The sequence below is a fragment of the Neodiprion fabricii genome, chromosome 7 (assembly GCF_021155785.1).
Source record: "Neodiprion fabricii isolate iyNeoFabr1 chromosome 7, iyNeoFabr1.1, whole genome shotgun sequence".
In the NCBI taxonomy this organism is placed as follows: Eukaryota; Metazoa; Arthropoda; class Insecta; order Hymenoptera; family Diprionidae; genus Neodiprion; species Neodiprion fabricii.
The window spans coordinates 828925-841168 of NC_060245.1; the positions used below are offsets into that span (position 1 = coordinate 828925).

Genomic DNA, 12244 nt, shown 5'->3' on the forward strand with positions numbered 1-12244 from the left:
TTTTCCAGCTGTCGATAAATCGATCTTGATGATGATGACTTGATTTTTCATTTTCATTCTCAGGGAAAACGCGTACTGCAGTACTCGGCAATCAAACAGCAGCAGCAGCAGCAGCAGCAGCAGCAGCAGCCGCTGCGTGCCAAACCGCAGACAGTGACGAGGGACCTGATCGTACCGATTCCTCAAATCCAGGAGCCGCCCAGCAGAGTTCCACCTCAGACAGCGACCGCGAGCATATTCGCACCTCGCACGAAGGACATGAACAAGGGCTTCCTAACCTTCAGCGAAGACCAGCCTGGCCTTACGAGTGAATATAATATATGTGCATGTGCGGATATGTCGTTGGATGTATGCAGTAAGCGAGAAAACGATGCTGCGGATCATTGCTGGGGTCAGTTGGTCGGATCGCGAATCTCTTTCATTCGCTTGAAGTAAATCTGGTACGCGTGTCGGGCCTACTTTGCAAGGTGATCTTGATCCCGTTCAAGGCTGCCAAATCCGCATATTTCCGGTGTACGTCCGCGTAACGAACACGTATTCCATTGTCACCGACGCCGTGTGTTGTGAAAGCCTGATTATTTTACACAACCGTCAAGTGTGAAGAAAATCGCACGTAACGTTTATAATTTTGATCGGTTTTACTCGACACCCTGACGGCAACAACGCCTCGAGGAAGTCAAGGGTGCGTCGGCAACGAGGACACGTTACGCCCGGCCTGGCCCAGTCTTGAGAAGAATCCGTTTCGAAATAAGTATCTGGCGTCGGTCTAATTTCATTCGCGGTTGTCCTCGTACGGCGCGGCAGCTAGCCGTTGCGAAACTCGGAAGGACGAGCATTGTTACACTCGGCTCAATCGTTTCTCATCTCATATCCAGCATCATATCCCAATTCATTGATTTTATATGTGAACTTTGTTGAGTGCGAAGTGCCCGTCTGATTGGGTATATCGAACGTCGTTTTTTTTATCTCTTTGCAGTGTTGAAAGATGAACCGGAGGACCTTACCCATCTCGCCCCGACGCCAGGCGACGTCTGCGTGCCCCTCGAGGACAACACACCCTTCTTCCCCGACATGCTCGTCGACCAGTTTATACTCGAAGACAACTACTGCCCTCTCCTCAGCCCCGGACTGCCAAACGAGCTCGGTGAATCCCTCTGCAAAGATTCCGACCTCGCGGATCCGCTCAGGAGCAGCGAACTGGGTGAATCGCTTGCCGACAGCGATCCCTTCATGTACAGGGAGACGCCGCCCAGTCCCGGCAGCGGCAGCCCCCATCTTCTTTCACCGGCTCTAAGCAAGGTGAGCCTACGAAAGTAATTGCGTACAACTTTCGATCTCGCCGTTTTCTCGTACATGTCGTTACTGGTATGTCGTTTCAGAGCCCGGGAAGCATAGACTCACTTTACAGCCCAAGCGGCAGCGGAGGCGGACTTTCCGAGGATGAAATGCTGATGCTGAGCATCGGTGACGTTCTCGTCGACGAGGATCTCGCCCTCAGGGCCCCCTATATTCCAATGTCCGACCAGGACGAGGCCCTTCAGCTTTTCATCAGCGATGACATGGTCATGTGGGGACCGTCACAACCGCCCGATAAAAAGTCCAAGTGGTCAGTTTACTGGATAATCTCGCCGAGATTAAGGCATGAAAATAATGCTGCAAGTCGAGTGAAATAGTAGAATGACTCCGTTCTCGTTGTTCAACAGGTCGAACGTAGAGGGCGCGGAGACGAACGTCAGCTCGAGCCTGGAACAGCTGCTTAGAACGAATTCGTCCAACGTCAAAAAGTCCAACGACCACGGGGGTGGATTAGTAGATCCGATCGGAACGTTTGGTAACGTTTACAAGAAAAGTGAGTCCCCCTCCTGTCGCTAGACGTTGAAGGACGATAGAAATTGTCGGAGAATCCTGAACGTGGAATTAATTAACTATATAATCTCTATCTTGGTCATCGCAGGTATAAAAGAAGAGAGCAACGGCTGGACGGCGTCCAGGGCCGAGCGTAATTCGCACAAGCGTGTTTACTGCAACGCAACCTCGACGTCCGCTAGTTTCGACAACAACGATAACTGCAAGAGGATCAAGTGTGAGGAGAGAACGTCGAGCTGCGCGAACGAATCATCAGGGTTTGATGGGGGCCGAGGTGCCGGAAGCGCACTGACGATCCGGCAGGGAAGCCAACTGCTTCACCAGCTTATGTCTCAACAGTCGGTCGTCGGGAGCAACGCAAGGAGCGAATCCACGAATAACGGAGGCCGAGGAACCGAGGGTGGCGGCGGAGGCGGAGGAGGAAGAGGCGGTGAGAGCGAGGACTCTTCTTCCTTGTCGACGACGACAGCGAGTACGACGGTCTTTCCCCCCCAGCTGCATCGGCAGCAGTCCAACAGCGTGTTGATGAACCTTTTAGTATCGGGATGCGACGTAAGGGCCGGTTATATTTGTTTAACTAAACAAAAACAGAAACAGAAACAACAACAAGAAACTTCCAAGAGCATAACGACAGCGCGAAGTCAGTGATGTTGTTGATCTCTCATTCTTTCCTCAGCGCTATTTCAGACGTATAATATTAAGTTTTGCGTATACACATTTTAGTAGTGTATACCGCGAGGCGCAGTCATTCCATGGGAATATTTTTTGTTTTGATTTCTAAATTATTGTCCCCACTTCATGTCCGCCATCGGTTTTGTCCTATGCGTAGAAATAGTCGTATGTGAAATTTGGAGTGAATATTTAATTGATGATGAGAAACGAAAATTCGGATGCGCTAAAAGCTACCGTCATTCGAAATAATATGCGACGATCGCGGAGGACTTGCAACAAAAAAGAGTAGTAGAATGGCCTGGTACAGCAACGCTTGGGGTATCTTTTCTACGGGTAGACGAGTCTCACGGCTAGCAAAGAATTTTCAGATATGTCCATACGTGTCGCGAAACCGTCAGTTTAAATTAAATTTAATCCGGCCAAGATATATTCTAAGAAAAACCCAGTTGTGTGCGACTGAAAATTTTGAAGAAAGAATTTAAACAAGTAATAAAACACTATTATTCATAATTATACGTATTTGTGTATAGCTAGTGTGCGCAACTGTGCATTTATATTTACGATCTATATCTATTTTATTTCCATTTTCTTTTCTTTCCTTTGTAGGTTATTCGTCTTATTCGAAGATAAGAAATAGAGAGTGAGAAAAAAATGAATTACGAACGATGTCTAAGTTGGTGTTGCAAATAAATAGATTATATATATATATATATATATATATATATATATATATATATATATATATATATATATATATATATATATATATATATATATATATATATATATATATATATAAGAGACAACGACGGTTTTACAAAGAACTTTATTCCATGAGGCCCAATTGGTATATTGTACAACAATGTATAGTGATGTTTGACACGGTTTGTGTTATGTGTAACTTACGTGATACCGATTTTAATGTTTTCAATCTACGGCCTTAAGCTTCTCATAACTGAGCGTGGTTATCATTGCGTTAGTGAATGTATGTTGTTTATTGTAGTATTATACGTACGTACCTACATCGTAGTACCAGAGTTTATTTTGCACGATATATTTTGAAAACAAGGCTGAAGCAATCAAAGCCCCGACGCGATCGATAAGTTGTATTTTTTCCGTTTTGCAACTAGTTTTTCCTTACGTCTCGCGAGAATGAAAGAATAGAAAGTGAAGAAAAGCTAAGCAAAGGAAAGAAAATTGAAATATTGACAGTTCAGTGACCTACATTCGCTTGTAAATATCATTTCGTAATATAGTGGGCACCGTTGCCCCCCCCCCCACCCGCGCCGCCGCTTATTAAAGGGTTAAATGAATTTTATAGCAGGACGGAATTTAAAAAATATAATTTAAAAAAAGTACACAGTCAAGCTTAAAATCATCGAAATGACGTAAATGAATGGTTAACGAGTTACTTTAACGCAAATTAAAGTCTGTGTGGTTAGTAAGCCTCGATCGTAAATATTATTAGATTAGGGATAGTTGTAAAATTGCAAATAAATTATATATATGTAGGAATACAGTAATTATATTATGTTCACCGTTATTGTTATAATTATATATGAGACATTAATGAAGTAACCGTAGCGTGGCATAGGCTAGAATGACTGCTAGTGTTTAGAACACGATCTGAATGTACATACGTGAATAAGATATCGGTTTTTTTTTTTTTTTTTTTTTTATTCTCCATTATCTTAGTTTTCTTTTCTTGGGAAGCCGCGGGTCTCTCGGTTTCGGTCGCTGTTCATTATTTAGGTGCAAGTTTTCTCGAGTCGAGAACTGAGGAAATACAAAAATCATACTCACATCGGCATAGAGACTCATCAATTAATCTCGCGAGTGAACACTATTCGAAACGTTGTTGAAAAACACAAAGTAATAATAATGCTTATTTATTTTCTCCGTTTTCATTCGCGATCGACGTTAGACGACGATGAAGAACGTAATAACAATTATGATAAAAGTATCGAAGAAGACAGGGGTGTATGCGTAATGGTCGTAACACGAAAAAAAAGAATTTAAATATATCTTCGACGCAAGGAGAAGAATGTCCGAAAAACCTTTGAAAGTGAAATTTGAAACGTTGAACCGCGTCGAAAATATAAGTGAATGTACGAAAATGCAAAACGACGGTGTAAGAAACTAGGCACGTTATAAAATTAGTTGCTATATTATAGGTGTATATATAAATGTGTTGTATAAAACAAACACACACGCGCGCGCGCTCGCACAGTACATGTGATAGGTGCGGCAATTTATAGAAAATGAATAATACGTTATTGTTATATGGGTGATATCAAAAAAGGTGATGTAGAACCACCAGGATTGTTAATTTATTTTCGGAAAATCATTTATAATGAATCTTGAGAAGGATAAAGATGCAAGGGGAAAATAGAGAGGAAGAGTTGAAAAAACATAGGAATTCTAAAGTATAATAAACTAATCGAATGTGTACGTATGTGTGTGTATAAATTTTATTCGGCCGGCAGATCAACACACCATCCGCTCTCTAACGTTATGTGCTGTGTAAATATATTTAAAAAAAACGAGTATATTTAAAATTGTTGTTAAATATATAAATTTAAAGAAAAAAATGAAATATATATTAAAAATTATTAACAGTCAATCGTTTCATTCCAATTGACGCCCGGCGTGTCTTTCATTACTTCCGTTTGTCTCTTCCTCCTTGGCCCTGTTTCTCCCAACCTCGTTCACAAACCCTGATTTTGTATCACTTTTTGAATATGTATTTATGCTATTCCTACAGGCTTTTCACACATAGTGCAATTCTAATTTCAAGCATCAATTATCTCGTACGTATATTCAATAGAAATATTTTACTCCGTATTAATACACGTAGCTACTTAAATTAAGCGCAGATGTAAAAGCATAAAATATCTCCCAAAAATAGTGATTCTTTAAAGGTGACAAAAAATCATAATGCAAAGCAAGGAAGCCGGAAAGCTAATGACAAATTTTTTCCCTCTGAAAGCTTTACTTGGGTGAATCATATTTTTTCCACTATCTTGTTCCGGTTTAAATAAGTTGATATATCAACGGAAAAAGCTTTTAGCAGCACGTTGAAAAAAAGTTTAGCAAACGAGACAAAGAGAAATGGGGGGACGACAGGTTGATGAAAGATTGACGACGGCGTATTATAAATATCGATATTCGTTACGATTGCGATTATAGAATCACTAGCTCGAATTTGTTAATTTGCCACACACTGCTTACACGTATGTGTAAGTTTATGAGTATATGGACACAGATAAATCTGCTGGATTATTTCATTGGATATTAATCGAAAACAAGAACTGCGTAAATTCTGCGCAGATGTTTAATCGCAGTAAAAACGCTCTGCAGTGTTGGCTAAACTTGGTATTCTAATTTTACAAACTTGATGTTCTAATTGAATATTTGTTTTGCAAGATGAGGGGTCTCATCTTCTTGTATATCCCGCGCGAGATCGTTTTTAATCCCCTCAGCTAGGACCTCGAGCATCTGTGTAATTCACGTATTAGCACCTACTCGGTAAAACGAAGCAAGAATCCGGATTCAAGATGCCAGGGCGTTCATTCTCATTTTTATTGCACTAGTGCGAAACCTACAGACAAGTTAGGCTTCTTAAAGATGATACTGTTGCAATTTTTTTCACATCTGAACATAGTTCTTTTATGCCATCCATGTCGTTCATGATTTTATTTGTACCCACATCATTCTATCCCGATGATCCCTCTCCACTTCCCGTATGAAAGACACCACCAGTCGTTTGTTAACGGACTATAAAATTATCTTCACAATTGTAAATATGTATATTATAGTTTGATTCAATAATTGGAACGAAACTGGTCGCAAGCTCTTGGACGGTGTTTCTGTCGTATGTGCGATATAGCGAAAACCAATGATTACGGTGTAACTAAATTCTGTGTGCTTTCCAGGGACTGATAGACCCTCGCAATATAACACCTCTCCTCGAAAGGAAGATATCCCCACTGAGTCTGAACCTCGAGAATCACATCGTGCCGCGGATGCCCCTCAGCATGGCGCTGAACCATCTCAGTCCAGATACGCGAAAGGAGCTCGTGAGCGCCGTGCCCAGGAACAAATCCTGCGCCGCACTTCATGAGGTCGTGCCGATGGAGTTGGACAATTTCGACTTCGACGTAAATTCGCTGAGCCCCGAGCTAATGCACGGCCCGGACCTCCTCAAGATCTTAACGAATAATCTTGCGTAGAGATCCTTGGAAAGTCGAGTTTTTATTTTTTACGTTAACACACATGTATCTATATCATCTATACATTGTAACATATATGTAGACATAACTGTTATATGGGAGGTGAGAAAGAAATAGCGTAGAAAATGTGATTAACCAATTGACTAATTAATTAATAATTGCTGAGGGAAATCGAGAGTTTTTCTACTTAGATTGTAATATTAATTATTGTCGAAGTTATCTGCACATGACGCAAGAATTGTCGCGAATAACCGCGGGCAAAAGCACATATATGCTCAATATATCGTTTTTGTACCTTTTGTTTTTAACTAATACATACGTTGTTCGATAAGGTCGCGAATGTGTTTCTTGTAAATTGCGTTTCAACTATAATAGGTGTAATAATAATACTGCCAAAAGTAAATTATGTTACGCTAAAACTTCGACCTAAATGTTGTTTGACCTGATTAATTTGTCATTTTATTCTTTTTTGCTTCACAATTATATTCTTTGGTATTTGAATTTAGCCTATTTGTCTACTACTTGATATACATGTAACATACTGTCATTACTATTATTATTAGTAGTGTATTAGTAGGAGTAGGAGTAGGAGTAGGAGTAGTATTCTTAATACACATTCGTATAACGTAATGCAGAACTATTTTCGATTCAATTTATCGCAGATTGTGCGACTCGAGGTAAACTCGAGGTGGACTACCCTTCTCAGTGGGATGGGATTATTGTTATTTTCTTTCTCTGTTATTCTAATGAATCAATTCGACATAAGAGAGAGATAAAGTAGGCTTGCTCGTGTCAACTTATTGAAATATATACCTATATATTTACATATTATTATACGTATAATAATACATATATATTTTAATACCAGCGAACATACATGAAGCATAGGAACACAGGAAGCATAGTTCTTACTTTTACCATTTACATTATAAACATCCGTGTAAAAGAGTAAAGAACCATGTTTAGTACATGTAGGGTTCAATATTAAAGATGTCATATACTAGTGCGTATATGTAATTGCCTACGTGACAAGAGGGTTTCTGACTATACACACACAACGATGAGTTTGGGTTTGAAAATGAAGTTGAACAAAAAAAAATGAGTTGGCAAGAAAGATATACGCCACATGTGCTTACGACAGTCGAGTGCCAACTGTAAGAGTTTGACTTCAAGTCCAATATTTGATTTTTCTCAAAGCAACACAGACTAACCTGAATAATCGTTTTCCCTTCGCACAGACTAAAGATGGAGATGGAGGGATCCAAATTTCAGAGTTCAAAAATTACGTTGAAACGCGCGGGGAGGAAAAAAAGTAAATGAGTTGATCGGTAGTATAATAATTTGTAAAGCAAAGAAAAGGAATACATAATTATGCATCTATATACATATACCGTGCATAGTTGAGGAAATGGAAGAGTCCGCAGTCAGCCACTAACAGTCCCATGATCGCGCGCTCTCTCGTCCGTGAGATCGGATACGTTCGCTCAGAGAGCGTTCGCTACATTGGCCGATCGTGCCCGACTTCGAACTGTTTCATTTCCTCAACTACGCACGGTATGCATTATTTCCATATTATGATTGTTTTTACTAGCTGACAAATTTTTATTCACAATGTCTCTACAGAATTATTAAAATTTTTATTTTCCTGTTTTATTGTACGGTTGAATTAACATTTTTGGTCTTATGGCACTTTAATGAAACAAACCAAGAGATACTTGAACATGTAGTCCGAATTTTTGCCCTCTTTCTAATTACCTCTGCCATTTGTCCATTTTTTATATTTTTTTTGTTACATATTATAATTTCTATCCTAAATTTAATTTATTCTACCACGATTGAATACACGATAAATGATCACCTGTGCACTGTTATTTGACACAATGTACAAAAACGAAAACAACAACTCAGAATTGAAATACGAATCATAGGAAAAATGTGAATTATGTTTACGTGACAAGATAATGTGACTTTAAACAATGCTATACTATAACAAAAGTAATTGAATATTATTTTATAAGGCAGATCTGTATATCTTATTGTGTAATTATTATTAGTATTGTTATAATTACGAATATGTCATAATTATTCTGATTATGATCGTAATTGTTGATCGACATTTGATACTAGATATATACGTATATGTATACGAGGCACGTACTGACATTAAGAAACGTGAATCCTTCAGTGATTAGAGCTGTAAAACTCAGTAACGCAATGCTCATTGTCGTAAACTTGCTCGTGAAACGCATGAATCATTGTAATTGCATCGCCAATCCCGAACGCAACGAGAGAACTACTTAAAACAGAAAACTTCAAAAAAGAAAACTTTTAAAAAATTAACCCACCAGACACTTCTTATTTGCGACGTGATAAGAGAGTGATGGCAGCATTTTTATTAAACTTTGTTGGCACCGTTTCAGCTTCACAGACGATTGCGTCTTACATGCTTATCGTTAAAACACATGTAAATGTTTCGTAAAATTGTCGACGTAATACTTGCTTTTGTATGGCGGATACAATACACAATTAATTGAGTACAATGCGCCTGCCTCTTTGCTTTGCTATATGGCATCGACAATACAAATTTTGGAAATTTATTATTGTACTTAATGTTCCATTTTGATATGCCATATGTCTGATGCTGGTTATCAATTTGATAATATTTAGAATCTAGGCGAAGTAAATGAATAAAGTGGTCCTATTCATGCCCCGTGTCCGAAAGCGGGTATATACGAAAGTCACTCGCCGAATAAAGGTGTTATTTGTAACGAATGAAATTCAGATACAGTATACACCTGTTATGTAGTAAATTCCACTTAGCTTAAAAGTGAAGAAATTATAAGTATCAATATAACTAGCATAAGCATTCCGTAGCTAAATACTAAATATATCTATATCTTTATAACCTTATGAGTATACAAATAAATACCAGATTTATTGGGTATCGTTTCACTCTAAAAATGAAATCCACAATACACATGGTCTAAACCCATGATCGTTGGAAAATAAATACATGTTTATGCAAGCGCCTACCCTGACATAACAGGCTTAGGCTTGCCTCTGAGCTTTATTGTGCGCTTTCAGCGTATTCGGCAATTTAAAAATACACATAGTCATAGTATTAATATAACAATATTTCAGATGTGCATTTTTGCGATTTTTGAAGCCAACATTTTTTCGATTCGAAATTTATTTGTATAACTCTTTTCCTTCTAATTGAACCTTTGATTTTAATTGGCCTGTGCTGAGTTAACTGTTGCTGTCTGCTATCTGATAATCGTTAGCGGATTAGAGCCAACGAATAAAATCCTTACTGGATTTGCCAGTAAGTGCATTCGCGGAATTTGTATTGCTCGAACCATAGACTCGAACGATGTGCGGACAATTAAAGCCTATAGTGTCATAGATGATTCACTACAAGTGCTAATCCAATTAGAGGAACCAATTTGAGCAGGTACACTTATAGGTGTGGTGCGTATGCGCATGCGCTGGGGCTTTCAGGCTATCCGACATGCCGTTATGTATGTTGGGTAGCCTCTTGAAAGGCGTCAGGCGTAGGGTAAATAATATGTGAAACAGCTTGTACATGAGCGTACTGATAACTGAGAAATACTGACTTTCGCTGTGCTGTAACTCATATTCGTACAATATAACATGCTAATAAGTTAAGGATAACATGCAAGAAATGTCGAAACTTGACGATTGGTGAATTTTCCACATGACTGCCTGACTATTATACGAGTAAATATTTTACAGAAAATGTTATTCTACACGTAATTATGGAAACAGAAAAATTAGATCACACATGAATATAAAACCTAAAATTACGCTGTACATAATTATACTACACGAAATTATTCTACACATGATCATACCATATCAAATCATACTGAACGTAATTAAACGACGTAGAATTATACCACATAGTTATATTACTCAAAATCACAGTACACATAAATATGCCACGCACAATCATTCAACTCATATTCTACCTGTAAATATATGATTGAACTTATGTGTATTGAACTATCTACTACGCAACTACAATTTATAAGTATAACCAACTGAACTGTGAAAATAAGATACTCTAGGTAAAATATTGATGCAAAATCGATTGTACGAGTAGGAAAGTGACTATTCTGTGATTTGACATGTATGCAACCATCGTAACTAACTCGTCTTTTTTTATCATTAATACATTAAGTTGTGGGTTTTGATATAAATGTAAGCTAAGACGGGCTGCAGATAGGTGCATTATATAACACTACAGATTATGACCTGATGTTTAAAGATACTGATTTGTTCTTGTCTAACCTATTATATGAATAAAATAAAAAGTATTATACCACACGATTTATGCTCCTCATTGACATATAAGATTATGCTTCTAGTTACGAATTAAGCGAATCGGAGAAATTTCAGCACAAAATTACTCCTGGTATCAGGAGCGCATATGATCCGAGGAAGTCTTCTAAAAACAGGAACACATTGATTGACTGCACGTGATGTCGACGCTGTGTGACTGAAGGCATGCCTGCTTGCTTGAGAGGGCACGTGATCTCTAATTTTCGTGCCACTTCTTATTAGAACTAAGCAAATCGGAGAAATTTCAGCGAAAATTACTCCTGATATCAGGAGCACAGGAGAACCGAGGAGCTCTTCTAAAAACAGTGACACATTGATTGATTGATTGATTGACTGCACGTGATGTCGACGCTGTGTGCCCGAAGGCATGCCTGCTTGCTTGAGAGGGCATGTGATCTCTAATTTTCATGCCACTTCTTATTACAACTAAGCAAATCGGAGAAATTTCAGCAACAATTACTCCTGGTATCAGGAGCACATGAGAACCGAGGAGCTCTTCTAAACACAGGGACACATTGATTGACTGCATGTGATGTCGACGCTGTGTGACTGAGGGCATGCCTGCTTGATTGAGAGTGCATGTGATCGCTAATTTTCCCGCCATTTTCTGTTAAACCTAAGAGAATCGGAGAAATTTCAGCGAAAATGACTCCTGGTATCAGGAGCACATGAGAACCGAGGAGCTCTTCTAAAAACAGGGACACATTGATTGATTGATTGACTGCATGTGATGTCGACGCTGTATGATTGAAGGCATGCATGCTTGATTGAGAGTGCGTGTGATCGCTAATTTTCCCGCCATTTTCTGTTAGACCTAAGAGAATCGGAGAAATTTCAGCGAAAATGACTCCTGGTATCAGGAGCACATGAGAACCGAGGAGCTCTTCTAAAAACAGGGACACATTGATTGATTGATTGACTGCATGTGATGTCGACGCTGTATGATTGAAGGCATACATCCTCCGAGTATCAGGAGCGCAGAAAAACCGAGGAGCTCTTCTAAACACAGGGACACATTGATTGACTGCATGTGATGTCGACGCTGTGTGACTGAGGGCATGCCTGCTTGATTGAGAGTGCATGTGATCGCTAATTTTCCCGCCATTTTC

At 39.1% G+C, this 12244-nt stretch overlaps 1 protein-coding gene across 5 annotated transcripts in view; it reads left to right on the plus strand.

Annotated features, from left to right (window-relative positions):
- Positions 1–9712, plus strand: part of LOC124186767 (hypoxia-inducible factor 1-alpha) — a 50030-nt gene extending 40318 nt beyond the window's left edge. For 3 of the 5 annotated variants that reach the window (XM_046578755.1, XM_046578752.1, XM_046578756.1), the window contains exons 9-14: positions 64–391; positions 977–1299; positions 1380–1606; positions 1704–1849; positions 1955–2418; positions 6474–9712. In XM_046578755.1, coding sequence (XP_046434711.1) covers positions 64–391; positions 977–1299; positions 1380–1606; positions 1704–1849; positions 1955–2418; positions 6474–6770 — 1785 coding nt within the window. In that variant the 3' untranslated portion in view covers positions 6771–9712. The remainder of the gene's footprint in view (positions 1–63; positions 392–976; positions 1300–1379; positions 1607–1703; positions 1850–1954; positions 2419–6473) is intronic. The other 2 variants (XM_046578753.1, XM_046578754.1) reach the window with 2 other exon arrangements.
- Positions 9713–12244: the final 2532 nt, after the last annotated feature.